The sequence below is a fragment of the Pongo pygmaeus genome, chromosome 16 (assembly GCF_028885625.2).
Source record: "Pongo pygmaeus isolate AG05252 chromosome 16, NHGRI_mPonPyg2-v2.0_pri, whole genome shotgun sequence".
NCBI lineage: Eukaryota > Metazoa > Chordata > Mammalia > Primates > Hominidae > Pongo > Pongo pygmaeus.
In genome coordinates this window covers 21,601,941-21,618,096 of record NC_072389.2, presented here as the reverse complement: position 1 = coordinate 21,618,096, position 16,156 = coordinate 21,601,941, and the positions used below count along the sequence as shown (strand labels likewise).

At 39.6% G+C, this 16,156-nt stretch overlaps 1 protein-coding gene across 1 annotated transcript in view; it reads right to left on the bottom strand.

The window, feature by feature from the left end:
- Nucleotides 1–15,603, bottom strand: part of LOC129026612 (uncharacterized) — a 45,297-nt gene extending 29,694 nt beyond the window's left edge. Inside the window, exons 1-2 of the mRNA XM_063653149.1 lie at nt 15,396–15,603; nt 14,481–14,605 (exon numbers count right to left, since the gene is read on the bottom strand). Coding sequence (XP_063509219.1) covers nt 14,481–14,605; nt 15,396–15,450 — 180 coding nt within the window. The 5' untranslated portion in view covers nt 15,451–15,603. The remainder of the gene's footprint in view (nt 1–14,480; nt 14,606–15,395) is intronic.
- Between the last annotated feature and the right edge of the window lie 553 nt (nt 15,604–16,156).

Sequence of the window (16,156 nt, the reverse complement as noted above, 5' to 3'; positions counted from 1 at the left end):
CCACCGCACCCGGCCCGTTAAGGCATTTATTAAAGTGCCTTCAGAACAATAGAGTCAGGCAGTAAAATCCAAAACTGAATAATATAACAAATGAATATCTGATTAATGTATAGGTTAGAAAATGTTTCTTTTTCATGTCCTTACAATTTGACAGAAAAGTAATATCTTCAAATATTTGCAGATGAGTAGAGGTATATGGCTTTTTTTCTGAAATCTACAGAAAAATACTAAACACCTACTGAACACAGGACAACATATGAAAAAATGTTAAGAACAGATTCCTGGAACAATTAGAAAGGTCAGACAGGAACATTAAGTACGTCGATTTGAAGACATCTGAGAAGCAGCAAGGGAGTGACGTCTTCCTATAGCCTAAGACCCACGAGAGGAAGAAAGAGGCCCAGAGAACCTAAGCAAGCAGGGATGAGACTGAGAAGCAAAACGGAGCTTCTGAGAGACTCCCAGGGCCCTCATACAAGAGAAAGAGGCCTGGAAGACCCCATGCTCTGAGCTGGAACCTCAAAGGGCCACACACCAGAAATATAGGTGAGTTAGAAGTAGACCAGCCTTCACAGAAAACCAGCCCAGTTCCGCATTCTCTCAATTTCCAGCAGGACTGCAGTGACCTAGGATTGCCTAGAACATCCTCTCTAGAGGAAGATATTGCTCCTCGATTTATTGCTACAATATTGCATATACAATATCTGGAAGTCAGGCAAAAATAATAATGACAAAGATACAAGACCGCATCATTGAAAAATGAAAAAAAAATAGAAGTCAATAGAACAGACCAAAAGTGGATCCTGAAAACAGAAATATAAAGACTTCTGTCACGAAAGAAGAGCCTGAGGAATGAACTGAAGTGTTGACACTCTGCTCAGCAGATGCCAGCTCGGGGCAATGGGGTGAGGGAAGTGGGAAAGCAAGACAAGATCAATGAAGCAATGGTATGTGGTATATGACTTCACAGTCAGCTAAGCGTGATTTTAGCCTACTCTATGTAGGAGCCATTCTTATTTCCTTTAATTTCCTAAAAAAAGAAAAATATATATTAAAAAAGAGTGATTTTATATTTTTCAATGGTTGAAACATACTTAAAAGAATCATATGTCAGCCAAGCACAGTGGCTCACACTTGTAATCTCAGACTTTGGGAGGCCGAGATGGCTGGATCATGAGGTCAGGAGTTCAAGACCAGCCCAGCCAACATGGTGAAACCCCGTCTCTACTAAAAATACAAAAAAAAAATTAGCCGGACATGGATACATGCCTGTAATCCCAGTTACTCCGGAGTCTGAGGCAGGAGAATTGCTTAAACCCAGGAGGTGGAGGTTGCAGTGAGCCAAGATCGCGCCACTGCACTCCAGCCTGGGCAACAGAGCAAGACTCCCTCTCAGGAAAAAAAAAAAAATCATATGTCAACACATGAAAATTATATGACATTCAAATTCTGGTATCCACAAAGTTTTCCTGGAATATAGCCACACACACATTTGGCGGCTTCTCACAGGACAATGGCCAAGGTGAGTTGTTATAAAAGAGCACGTATGGTCCACATAAACATTTACTAGCTGGTGCTTTACAGAAAAAATGTGCTGACCCCTATGTTAGTGCCCCCTCTTCTCAATGAGCTGCAAATACAACCAACTGTTCAGCCAGCACATTCACTAGGCATATGTAGCTTTTCCAGAAGGTTTGCAAGAAGAAACTACACCATAAAATAGTCCAAGGAGGAAAGAAAAAGGGAGGAATAAAAACACTCAGTTCCCTCATGTCTCCTTGTAAAGTGGTGAATGTTCATACCACAGGGAATTCACACCCACGCTCACCACACCTTCCAGGCTGTGTCACTGGCTCCTTGGTAGGCAGTCAGGAAGCCATACTCCAACTCTCTTGTGTGACATCACAGCGGAGACTGGAGCCGAAGGGCAGCTCACAGGCATGAGTCAACCAAGAGGGACACAGAGAGGCAGCTAAGGAATCTATGGGGTTGGACGAGGTTTATAAATACACTTTTAAAATAACTACCTTTAATAGGGTCAAGCAATTAAAAGATCCTATTAACAGCCAGGCATGGTTCACGCTTGCAATCCCAGCACTTTGGGAGGCCAAGGCAGGCGAATCATGAGGTCAGGAGTTCAAGACCAGCCTGGCCAATCTGGTGAAACCCCATCTCTACTAAAAATACAAAAAATAGCCAGGTGTGGTGACAGGCACCTGCAGTCCCAGCTACTCAGGAGGCTGAGGCAGGAGAATTACTTGAACCCAGGAGGTGGAGGTTGCAGTGAGCCGAGATTGTGCCACTGCACTTCAGCCTGAGCAACAGAGCAAGACTCCTTCTCAAAAAAAAAAAAAAAAAAAGATCATATTAACAATTCCAACACAGAAGTTTCAACTAGAAAAAAGTACCTAAAGTGGCAGTTAAAGAAACTGTCAAACATTTCAAACTAAACATTTTAAAGGGATGTGTTTAATATAATTATACCTCAATAAAGTTGATATTTTTTAAAAATGGAAATTCTGGAATAGAAAAATACAATAATAAAATTTAAAACTCAATGGATTTGATTAAAAACAGATTGGGAAGGCCTGTGCTTCCTCCACCTATAAAGGATTAATTTTGTAGAAATTACTTCCTTGCTATAATCAACTAGAAAACGGGACAGAATATACCAAAAAGCTGTTACCAAAAACTGGACAACAGAAAGCCCAGAGCTGGGATCCCTCAGAGAAGCAAAACACTGCCCAGAAGCAGCTTCCAGGCTGCAGCACAGGAAAGGGGAACCCAAATAGAGCCCAAAGAACTTGCTGAGCTCAGGAGACAGATCAGCTATACGTAGGCCAAATGACAAGAATACAGCAAGCTCCAGAGATGAGTCGAGGGGCCCCTTGAATATCTGTCTGAGTACTGCTCTGAGCATAGGTTAAGAAAACTACAGAATACTGGGGAAAGAAGCACTAGAAAGTAATAAGCAGCATCACCATGATGCACAGTCTGGGAAAAGCCTGTGTTTCCACAAAGAAGGACAGAAAGATCTTCTCATACACCAAGCATCAGGTGGAGTCCTGAGAAGAGTATTGCCTTCGTAGTATGGATAAATGAGCCCAAGGGTAAAGGCTGTGTGGATCAGCCCTAACAAACCTCAGAATCAAGCTTTGAAAACATCAAACTGACCCCATGTAACTTACATGTATGGCAGAACAAAACTAAGGCTCTTTAAAAAAATAAAACAAAATCCTGCACAGAACATAAAATTAACGTCTAGCATTCAATCAAAAATTAGCAGGCATACAACCATGCTCCCATAACTAGGGCAATCAATCAATAGAAATGACAGAATCAATCAACAGAGATGGATCTAGAAGTGATCAGAGATTAAGGAATTCACAGAGAAGGACATTAAAACCTCTTACAGAAATGCTCCCTGTGCTAATAGAAGGAAAGCATGAATGTTATAAAGAGTGAAACAGAAGATATAAAAAGGACTCAAATGGAATCTCTAGAAATGAAAATACAAAAGTGAAAATTGTGATGGATGATATTAACAGAAGAAACACTGCATAACAGTTACAACCATAATCTACAATGTCTAAGCACATAGCTATGCCATGCTCTCTCCCTTAACACTCATGCAGTCTAGGTTTAACAAATAACTGTTTCACGCCCATCATCAGTTGCAGGTTGATCTACAGTCATCCAGTTGTCCAAAGATCTTTCTCCACTCCATTCCTAAGGAAGGGCTCATGAGAACAATACTTCCAAAGTTACAGCTCATTGAGAAGTTTACATGTTTTTCATCTGAAAAGTTGGTTTTGCTAGAACAAAAAATGCTTTACTCACATTTTCTTTTCTTGAGTGTCTTAAACAGGTTACTCAATTTCTTCTTCATAAAGAATTGTCATCTGCTGGGCTCAGTGGCTCACTGCTGTAATCCCAGCACTCTGGGAGGCCAAGGCGGGTGGACTGCCCGAGCTCAGGAGTTCAAGACCAGCCTGGGCAACATGGTGAAACCCTGTCTCTACTAAAAATATAAAAAATTATCTGGGTGTGGTGGTGCATGCCTGTAATTCCAACCACTTAGGAGGCTGAGGCACAAGAATGGCTTGAACCTGGGAGGTGGAGGTTGCAGTGCGCTGAGATAGTGCCACTGTACTCTAACCTGGGCAACAGAGTGAGACTCTGTCTCAAAAAAAAAAGGAATTGTCATCAAAGTCCTATGACTAAACCCTTTTCCTTAAAAAAAAAAAAAAAAACTAGTATTACTAGTCTTTTCCAAGAACCAAAGTTAAAAGTTAGTTCTTTAAAACACCAGGCCAGGCACAGTGGCTCACGCCTGTAATCCCATCACTTTGGGAGGCTGAGGCAGACAGATCACGAGGTCAGGAGATCGAGACCATCCTGGCCAACATGGTGAAACCCTGTCTCTACTAAAAATACGAAACAAATTAGGCGGGTGTGGTGGAGTACACCAGTAGTCCCAGCTACTCAGGATGCTGAGGCAGGAGAATCGCTTGAACCCGGGAGGCGGAGGCTGCAGTGAGCCAAGATCACGCCACTGTACTGCAGCCTGGTTGACAGAGCCAGACTCTGTCTCAAACCAAAAGAAAAAAAGAAATTCTTCTAGTCCCTCCCGCACTTTCCATTAAACACATTTCAACTGTGTTATAGAAACACAAAGAGGAATCTAAGAGATATTTCATTAAACATTCTAGGATATTTCTGCTAGTTAACAATATGAAAGCTGGAGTTTTGAAGACTGCCTCAGTGAGCTCTTTTTTTGACTGCCTGATTGAGTTGGAGAAGCTCTGCCATCAAAACTGCTCACAGCCTAACACTATAAGACAACTTAATATGAGCACAACAGAAAGGTTCGAAATTCTCATAAGCTGGAACACTTCCACAAAATTTACAATGGATAAAGTTCATGTTGTAGGTTTTATTTTAAAAACGAAATATAAAAATACAGGAAAAGAGCTGATGTTATTATTATTACTACTATTATCTTAAGAGACATTGCCTCTTACTGTTGCCCAGGCTACAGTGCCTGGTGTGAGCAACAGCTCACTGTAGCCTCAACCTCTCCGGCTCAAGGGATCCTCCCACATCAGCTTAACAAGCAGCTGTGACTACAGACATACACCACCATCCCTAGCTAATGTTTTTTAAATTGTAGATAGAGATAGGGTCTCACTAAGTGCCAAGCCTGTTCTGGATGGAACACCTGGCCTCAAGTGATCCTCTTATCTCAGCCTCCCAAAGCGCTGGCATTGCAGTTGTGGGCCACCATGATCGGCTTGATATTATTTTGAAAGCAGCCTATTTTTAAATCTTACAAGCAAATTGACCAACCTATGGGATTACAATTGCCACACGGCTAAATAAGCTAACATATTGCTAGATTTACTTGTTAGAAAATTTAATAATCATAGGTCATATGAAATATCATCTTCCCATGATACTCTGCTAGCACACCATGTCTGCTGCAGTGTGCTCAAATTTGGAATAATATTTCAAAAATGACACTAATCAATAAATGGCTTTGGCAGACAAATGAAGAGTGGAAGACAGAAGTGGCATGGAGGAAACCTGGGGTGGATAAGAAGACAGGAATATGACCATGAAATTGGTCAGATGTGGATTTAGTTCCCTGATCTTGCTACCTTGTTCATCTTCACATTTCTTCTAAAAAACAGGAATACTATAGATAATAACCGAACTCTCTGTAATGCTTTAGAGAGATTACAGGTAGCATTCCTACTAAAAGTCCTAGTAGAGTAGATGTTCAATTTATGAATGTTTTATCTATTTCAGGAAGCAGATTTCGTGCAAACCAGTTTGAAAACTTGTACCTCACTGGTCTGGCTTACACATGAAACAATTTTTGTGGTTAACGGACAAAGTGCTTCAAACTTACTACTGTATTACATTTTTTAAATCTCAAAAATACTCACCTCCACCAAAATCTTTTAATAAGATGTGGCACAAGATTCAGTTAGTCCATTCTCCAGGTGACCAGCTTCATAAGCACTACAAATAAGTGAAAACAACACCATTTACAGAGGAATGAAAAAAATAAACCCGTTACCTTATATGCCAAAGTCTGAATCATCAGCCGCCATGGATATACACTTTTGACTTCTTTTAGCAATTAAAAAAATCAACATGACCACAGTAAGGGGTTGAACAGAAACTTCAGGGGGAAAAGGAAGCAGATTTAAAAATGCTCCAACAGACCAGGCACAGTGGCTCACATCTGTCATCCTAGCACTTTGGGAGGCTGAGGCGGGTGGATCACCTGAGGTTGGGAGTTCAAGACCAGCCTGACCAACATGGAGAAACCCCGTCACTACTAAAAATACAAAGTTAACTGGGCATGATGGCACATGCCTGTAATCCCAGCTACTTGGAAGACTGAGGCAGGAGAATTGCTTGAACCCGGAGGGAGGAGGTTGCAGTGAGCCGAGATCACACCATTGCACTCCAGCCTGGGCAACGAGAGAGACTCCATCTCAAAAAAACAAAAAACAACAACAACAACAAAAAACTCCAACAGACCTGTGAACACCACAATAAAGACTGGCCAGAGATTTCCAACATATAGACTATATAGACCAGATACACAATGCTTTCTGTGACTGAAGTAGAGAAAGAGAAGGGATATGTACCCAGAGACCCACAGGTTCAATGTTATTGCACTCCACCCTGTACTTAAAATCCAACTTCCTGGCCAGGCATGGTGGTTCATGCCTGTAATCTCAGCACTTTGGGAGGCCAAGAGGGGGCAGATCATCTGAGGTCAGGAGTTTGAATCCAGCTTGGCCAACCATGGCCAACATGGTGAAACCCCGTTTCTACTAAAAATACAAAAATTAGCTAAGTGCAGTGGCACACGCCTGTAATCCCAGCTACTCGGGAGGCTGAGGCAGAATTGTTTGAACCCAGGAAGCGGAGGTTGCGTTGAGCCAAGATTGTGCCACTGTGCTCCAGCCTGGGAGACAGAGCAAGTCTCAAAAAAAAAAAAAAAAAAAAAAAAAGAAAAATAATCCATCTTCCTACAATTGTATTCACAGCTATTAGATTTGACACAGACCTGTATACTTGGTGAACTGTACATTAAACAGTTCTGAAATACTGAATGGCATTCCAACTTAAAATGACTTCAGATTAATCCAAATTAAAGCAACATTAAAACTCAAAACAAATACTCAACATCAGGAGTCTAATCAAGGGCCAAACATTTGATTCACCCACTACTAATACTTGTACTTGTATGAATTAGTTCAACCCAAGCAAATGTCTTTTCCTACAAGAATGATAATATTCCTCATCATAACTGTAAAACAACATTTAGTGGTCACAAAAAGTCAATACAATAAAGGCCCTTCTGTCCGGGCATGGTGGCTCACGACTGTAATCCCAGCATGTTGGGAGGGTGGATCACCTGAGGTCGGGAGTTCGAGACCAGCCTGACTACCATGGAGAAACCCCATCTTTTCTAAAAATACAAAAAATTAGCCGGGCATGGTGGCACATCCCTGTAATCCCAGCTACTCGGGAGGCTGGGGTAGGAGAATTGCTTGAACCTGGGAGGCGGAGGTTGTGGTGAGCCAAGATCATGCCATTGCATCCAGCCTGGGCAACAAGAGCAAAACTCCATTTCAAATAAATCAATAAATAAAAAATAAAGGCCATTCTTGCTGTAGAGTTCCTAATGTTTGGGACTAAAACAAAATAAAATACAGCTGTGAATTTCTCAATGCTCATTTTATCATATTAATAAATCATAAGACTGCAATTCTCCTCATGTTCAGTATATATCAGAAGTCTAACCACGTGAAGTAAAATGAATGGGCAAATGTTAGGTATCCAATTCAACAAAACGAGACTCCTAGACAAATCCACAAAATACATTTCCGTATTTTTTTTAAAATACCAATCATTTTATTTAGATAACAAATTAGTTCACTGTTTAACAGTTACCCAAAAACTGTGGAACAAAATAATTACAATGCTCCCCAAACTACAGTCAGAGAATAATGCAGGAAATATTCTCATTTCTATTCTGATCAATTTTATAAATTAAAATAAAAATTAAGAGCACACACACACACACCCACACACACCCACACCCATGCACACACACAAGAATCATACCATATGAATAAAAATCAAACTGTTCTGTTTAGAATGAAAAAGACCAAAGAACTTCTTAGAGGATGTGACTAAGATGCCAGTGACTTACTGTGTATATATAGTCTAGTGTGGATATACATTCAGCCAGAGTACCCTTAAAGCACTACCAGAACAGATCATCTCTCATTCTGTTACTGATTAATCCACCTGCAGACAGGGTGGTGGTGTGCCTGGTAAACTAAAATGGAACTGAATCATGGGTTTAGACTTATGACAAAATATACCTCAGGGTAACCAGGACTTCAACAATGAAGTAGGCCAGGTCAGATGGCAGGACAGACTCCCAAACAGACAAGAAGGCACTTTTCTCCAGAGTCTGGTGCTAGCCATAACCAATAATTCTGATTTTCTCTTGCTCTGATCCCAAATTTAATGGCAATTCCCTCTCCCCAAAAGTAAAAATTCAACAGTGACAAAGAGTTATTAAGCATAATTAATACTTAAAAGAGATTAGGAGTCTGAGAGATGGTGAGGATAAATATCAGGGAATTTTTTTTTTTTTTTGAGAGAGAGCGTCTCGCTCTGTCGCCTAGGCTGGAGTGCAGCGGCATGACCTCGGCTCACTACAACCTCTGCCTCCCAGGTTCCAGCAATTCTCCTGTCTCAGCCTCCCAAGTAGCTGAGATTACAGGCAGACACCATGACACCTAGCTATATATATATTTTTTGTATTATTAGTAGAGATGGGGTTCACCATGTTGGCCAGGCTGGTCTCCAACTCCTGACCTCAAGTGATCTGCCTGACTCGGCCTCCCAAAGTGTTGGGATTTACAGGTGTGAACCACCGCGCCCAGCCAATATCAGGAATTTTTTGGTAAATGGTGGTAAAACAACTGGACATCAACATGGGGGAGAACAAAACTCCGTCTCAAAAATTCAAAATGGAACAAACATCTATATGTGAAATCAGAACCAAAAAGCTCCTAAAAGAAAACACAGGAAGAACATCTTTGTGTCCATGGGGTACACAGAGATTTCATTGACTGATTGATTGACTGAGACAGGGTCTTGCTCTGTCACCCAGGGTGGAGTGCAATAGCGCACTCATAGCTCACTGCAGCCTTGACCTCCAGGGCTCAAGACATCCTACCACTTCAGCCTTCTGAGTAGCTGGGACCAGACACACAACACCACACCCGTTTCCTGGAGTTTTTTGGCATTCTTTTTTGTTGTGTAGAGACAAGGTCTCCTTTATTGCCCAGGCTTGTCTCAAACTCCTGAGCTTAAGCAATCCTACCGCCTCAGGTTCCCTGAGTCCTGGGATGACAGGCTTGAGCCATCACACTAGATTTCTTGAATAAAACACAAAAAGTATGAATCACATAAAAAAATTGATACCCCGTCTCTACCAAAAAAATACAAAAAATTCTCTGGGGAGCCTGGGAGGCAGAGATTACAGTGAGCCAAAATTATGCCACTGCACCCCAGCCTGGGTGACAGAATCAGACCCTGTCTCAAAAAAAAAAAAAAACAAAAGGGCTACGACAACATGGCAATAGGATAGAATAGACTAGTGATGTTTGAGAGAGTAGTTTAGCAGAAAACAGGTAAGGGGATTTGAACCCAGAAAAGAAATTATAACAAACACAAACTTAATCTTAAAAGCATTGAAACATTTTTTTCACTTGGAAAGGACACCTGAAACCAGTTTATACACATACATGGTCACACAACTGCAAAACAGCCTTTCCTGTAGGAAATCTCAGATCATGTATGCCTGCTGACACACACACTAATTTCTATATGTATGTACATCAATAACTACTACTCAAAATGTCATTTTTAAAATTCCTCATTTCCTGAGTTTATTTCTTTTAGAACTTACAAAAATAACATACCTTTTTAGAAAGGCCAAGGTCCCCCTTCTTGGGCATAAATCCAGGGTCTAAATCTTTGGATTCAAGAAGTTTCTTAGTTGGTTTTCTTTGACATTTACTTTCATAAAGTCCTGAAATGCATGTATCTTTACATTAAATGATTTAGAAACTGAGCACAAGTTAATTTTTTAAAAATCTGTATACCACACAAAATGAATGTCAATGTTTTTTGATGTTTTCTCCATCATCTTATGGGAAGAGGCAGGATGGTAATTTGATTATAAAATATTAGTAAACAAAACAAGTAAATAGTTCTCAATGCAAGCACAAACTAATGTGAGGGATGTGTGTGTTGACTTTAAATCACAAAATAACTAAGGGAGAAATCAAAGGGACAGAACTATCTTTATAACAACTGATTTTTGGGAGGACAAAATAAGGAGAAAAGGAGTGAAACAGAGCTTGAATAATGGTCATAAATGGACCAAACTTACACTTTCTGCTCTGCCCCTAAGTAAATAAAATTCAATAGGTAAAAGATAATTCATAGGATGACTCAAGAATTATATAAAAGAGCTGACTTAATAAATCGAGTTTGGCACATAATAGGTACTGAAACAACAACTATCTTTACTATTCTTTCAAAAATCTTTTTTATTATACCCAACTAGTTTAAGCACAATTGGAATCATTTCTTTAAGGAACAACATCAAAAGCTCCTGTTGATAATGTAAAAAAGTTACATCCAAAATTTAAAGGGGTACAGAAAAGAGGATTCTTTCCATTCCTTGACTGACTAGAATATTCAATAGTTACAAGGTGAATTAGAGACAATGTGTTTAGATCCAACTCTCCCCAGGTGATTTATAAAGAATGATCAAGTGAGAAGTAACTGGTAATTAACTTCTAATGAACTGGTAATTACTATGTGGTCAGGTATATAACATCATACGTTAATACATTATGATCTCCATTTTATAGATGAGGAAACAAGTTCAGAGACTAAACAACTTCCCAAGTAACACAAGGACTGGTGGAGCCAGCACTTGAAGCACAGTGCTTATTCCACTAATGTGCGGTGCCCCTCTTGAAGCCCTGTTATCCTGGTTGTAATTTACACAGTGGCTGATCAACAATCATGAAGAGCAACACTGGAGCAAGGAGCATAGTTATCAAAAATATGTCTTCTTGATAGCGTGCCACAATTCATAGTTAGTAACTATATCTAATTAGCCATCATTGTAAGTATTTCCCAGGACAAAAGGGAGTAGTTTATCGTATATAGATACTATGTTGGCTTTACATCAAAACATACTAAAATCTCCTGCTTCCTCTAATCATACCTGCTCAAATACTGAGACCCCAACCCCAACTTACCTGGCATTTTAACCAGCAATTCCTCAGACTCAAGGGCAGGCCGTGGAGAGACTTCCGGAGCCACAGGTACAGACAAGGTCAGCTGCGGCAACTCAGCATGTCCACCTCCAAGTTCTGACTGAGCCAAGGGGCCTTCCAAAAATGGAACTTCCTTTTTTTTTTTGAGATGGAGTCTCACTCTGTCACCCAGGCTGGAGTGCAGTCGCAGGATCTCGGCTCACTGCAAGCTCTGTCTCCTAGGTTCATGCCATTCTCCTGCCTCAGCCTCCCGGGTAGTTGGGACTACAGGCACCTGCCAACACGCCCGGCTAATTTTTTGTATTTTTAGTAGAGACGGGGTTTCACCATGTTAGCCAGGATGGTCTCAATCTCCTCACCTCGTGATCCACCTGCCTCAGCCTCCCAAAGTGCTGGGATTACCAGCTTGAGCCACCATGCTTGGCCAACGGAACCTCCCTTTCAAGAACCGGAGGCTCTTCCTTGGTTGAAATCAAAGAATTCTCGTCCACCTGCTTGTTCTGAGCACTAGATCGACCTCGGGCTAGAAGGCTTTCCTCTTCACAGCGGGAACTTACCTAAGAACAAAAAATAAAAATAGAGTCCACAGGCCAAAATTGTTGCAATTTAAGTGTCAAAAAGAATAACGCCCTTTAAAAGGAATGAAATTCTGACAAAGGCTACAAAAAGTGGATGAACCTTGAAGACATTATGTATGCTAAGGGAAATTACTTAGACACAAAGAACAAATATCATATGATTTCAAGTATATGAGGTATCCAGAATAAGAAAATTCTTAAGATAGAAAACAGAATGGCAATTGCCAGGGCCTGAGCAGAAAAGGGAGTTATTGGTTAATGGGTATTGACTTTTAGTTTGGAAAGATGAAAAAAATTATTGAGATGGATGGTGGAGATGGTTGCACAACAATGTAACTGTGCTTCATGCCACTGAACTGTACACTTACAAATGGATAAAACAGGCCCAGCGCTGTGGCTCACGCCTATAATCCGAGCACTATGGGAGGCCAAGGCGGGCGGATCACGAGGTCAGGAGATGGAGACTATCCTGGCTAACACAGTGAGACCCCATCTCTACTAAAAATGCAAAAAATTAGCCAGGCATGGTGGTGGGCACCTGTAGTCTCAGCTACTTGGGAGGCTGAGGCAGGAGAACAGTGTGAACCCGGGAGATGGAGCTTGCAGTGAGCCGAGATCATGCCACTGCACTGCAGCCTGGGCAACAGAGCGAGACTCTCTCTCCAAAAAAAAAAAAAAGGGATAAAATAATAAAATGTTATATATATATATTTATATATATATATAGCATATATATAACATATATATACAAATATATATAACTATATATAACATATAAATATATACATATCTATATATATATAACATATATAACATACAAATATATATAACATATACATATAACATATATATATAACATATACATATAACATATATATATAACATATACATATAACATATATATATAACATATACATATATATATTTTAACCAAAATTAAATAAAGAAAACAATGAAGTTGACTGACATACACTGAAGCTATAATATTGATAAGTCCACAACAGTAATTCAAAGGCAGGGGAAAAGACTGCTCTAATGTCTCCAATTAAAACAACTACTAATGAACTCCTTAATGTTACAATTGGTAATTAATGGGAAAGAAAGAAGCACTTATTCTGCCTTTCAAGTATTTCAGGACAATAATAGAGTCCAGTTAATGAAAGAGACTATCACTTAATAAAAATAGAGAAAATAATAAAACCTGAAAGTCTGCATTTTGTAACCTCTAATAAAATTATTAATATAGGTAAAGATCTTCAACTGGCATTTTCAAGAAACCATCAGGGAAGCTGGGCGTGGTGGCTCACACCTATAACCCCAACACTCTGGGAGGCTGAGGCAGAAAGATCACTGGAGCCCAGGAATTCCAGACCAGCCAGGGCAACACAGTGGGACATTGCCACTACAAAAAACTTGTTGTTAAAAATTAGCCAGGTGTGGTAGTGTGCACCTGTGGTCCCAACTACTCAGGAGGCTGAGATGGAAGGATTGCTTAAACCCAGGAGGTCAAGGCTGCAGTGAACCGTGTTCATGTATCTCTGCACTCCAGCTTGGGCAAGACCCTGTCTCCATTTTAAAAAAAGAAAAAACAAACTGTCAGGGAATGGCTGATGGGAATAAAATATTCCTTTTTGTAACCCTCCATATGCAATATGTTACACATTATCATCTCTGGTATAGTCTAGCTAAAAATGTTCAACTTCAATCTATCAAACTGATAGGTTCTATCTTCCACTTCACAGAGAACAGGAGATAGAGAAAACAATCTAAGTGACACCTATGGGGAAGCAATTACACAAATATAGAGAAGTAGATAACTTTACATGTCACTCTCTTAAAGACATGATCTTGATCAGGAAAAAGAGATTGCTCTGAATTCAAAGGGATTTGAGAACCATAACAACCAGTTACAATGAGTAGTCCTAGACTGAGACCTGGTATGAATAATCCAAAGGTAAAGGTTAGGGGATAATTGGTGAAATCTGAAAGACAGTTGATGTCAGATAAACAGATCTTATATAAGATGTAAGTCTGTTAAATTGATTATAAAGGAAAATGTTCCATTTTTTAACTACATATTAACCTATGTAGGCGTAGAATGTCAAAATGTCTCTAAATACTTCATTTTAAAACAACTGAATTAAAAAATAAGACAAATAAGATGTATTTATTTTTGAAATTAGGGTCAGATTATATATATTTCACTTTATAGCCCATATTTTTACTTAAGATTAAATCATAACAATATTCCTAAGTCATTAAATACTCTTTGAAAGCAAAGAGGGAAAAATATATACATAAAGAAATATAATATGTAGACTCATTTATATATTTCCTGAATAACCACTAAATCCTAAGTACTGTGCTAGAAGCTGAGAATAAAAAACAAGATCCCAGTTAAGGAAATTACTGTTTCATGAAGCTAAAGTATGACACTGAAGATAAAATTGCAGTTTCCTAAGGACCAGTGAAAGTTTGCCGAAATTTTGCAACACACCTTGTGCACCTGCTCCTGTACCTTCTTTTGTTTTTTCTTAGGAGTAAATATTGGATCATATTCTTCTGTATATTCCAAAAGCCACTTGCTTGGCTTCCTAAGGCGTTTCTTCTCTGACCGCACAGCTAAAAGATGATAAACAAGTTCAATATTATAAAAGATGATAAACAAGTTCAATATTAATCAAAAAGTTTCAGGAAAACCCACTGTTTTTATGAGACCATCTGGTACTCCCAAAAGTAACCAGATAGGAAACCACACAGTAAAATAGACTATGGCTTAAGATGCAAGAGGCACAAAATGGCTTATGTTTTCTCATATGCAAAAGGAACTGGGGGAGACAAAAGGACTTGTGTTACCTTATGTACACATACAACAGAATATATGTGGCCCATCCAATATTAAGGAAAAGGTTAAATTTAAAGCCAGGTCTTATAGTCACTGACACCTGTACATATAAAGCTAATATATACCTAATAAAAATATAGCATCTAGATCAGGTAAACGGGTAAAATACATCTTGAGTTACAGGTTAAGTATGGCTTATCTGAAATGCTTGGGATCAGAAGTGATTCAGAATTTTTCATATTTTGGAATATTTGCATACACATAATAAGTTATCTTGGGGATGGGACCCAAGTTGAAACAGCAAACTCATTTACGTATTATATACATCTTTTATACACATAGCCTGAAGGTAATTTTACAAAACATTTATTTTCTACATTACACAAAGTTTGTGTACAGTGAACCGTAAGAAAGCAAAAGTGTCATTATCTCAGCCACCCACGTGGAATATCTGTGGTTGTTTGGCATTACCATCATTCCTGCCTCTGAATTTATATGCTACTGATAGGCAAACATTTCCTTACACTTATTCACACATAAGTACTTAACAGTAAAAATATGACATACCCTTAACACAGTGAGAAAGTAGTGTGTTCAGGGTAGCTACGCAGCACAGCAGCATCACTAGAATAGTTGTACCGGCTGATAAAAAAACAGTAATAACAACGTCGGGCTTTGCGTCTCCATCTATGATGCTGTGTTTTGATTGTAAGGTTACTGTAAACTGTTTTATTTGATAAGGTAAGCAGAGGCCAGACCCAGTGGCTAACACCTGTCCCCAGTACTTTGGGAGGCCGAGGCAGGCAGATCACAAGGTCAGGAGATCGAGACCGTCCTGGATAACACGGTGAAACCCCATCTCTACTAAAAACACAAAAAATTAGCCAGGCATGGTGGCAGGCGCATGTAGTCCCAGCTACTCTGGAGGCTGAGGCAGGAGAATGGTGTGAACCCGGGAGGCGGAGCTTGCAGTGAGCCGAGACCATGCCACTGCACTCCAGCCTGGGCGACAGAGCGAGACTGTGTCTCAAAAAAAAAAAAAAAAGACTTTCTAATCATATTGTAAATGTGTAACAAGGGCCAAGTACTGTGTATTAAACTTAATAAATCAAAACAACAGGCCCTCTAAGACATAAATGGTGCTTCACTGTATGTTTATCTGCCTAACCCATCACAGGAACTCAATTCAGCATTAAACTGGTTTTAGATCAAGACACTAGAACTCATGTTTAGCAGTTATTAAATTACAATTATTAAGAAAAAAACTTCATTAGGTAAAGTCCTTTACTCCAAAAAGTTTCTCTAAATACATAAACACTAATATAAAA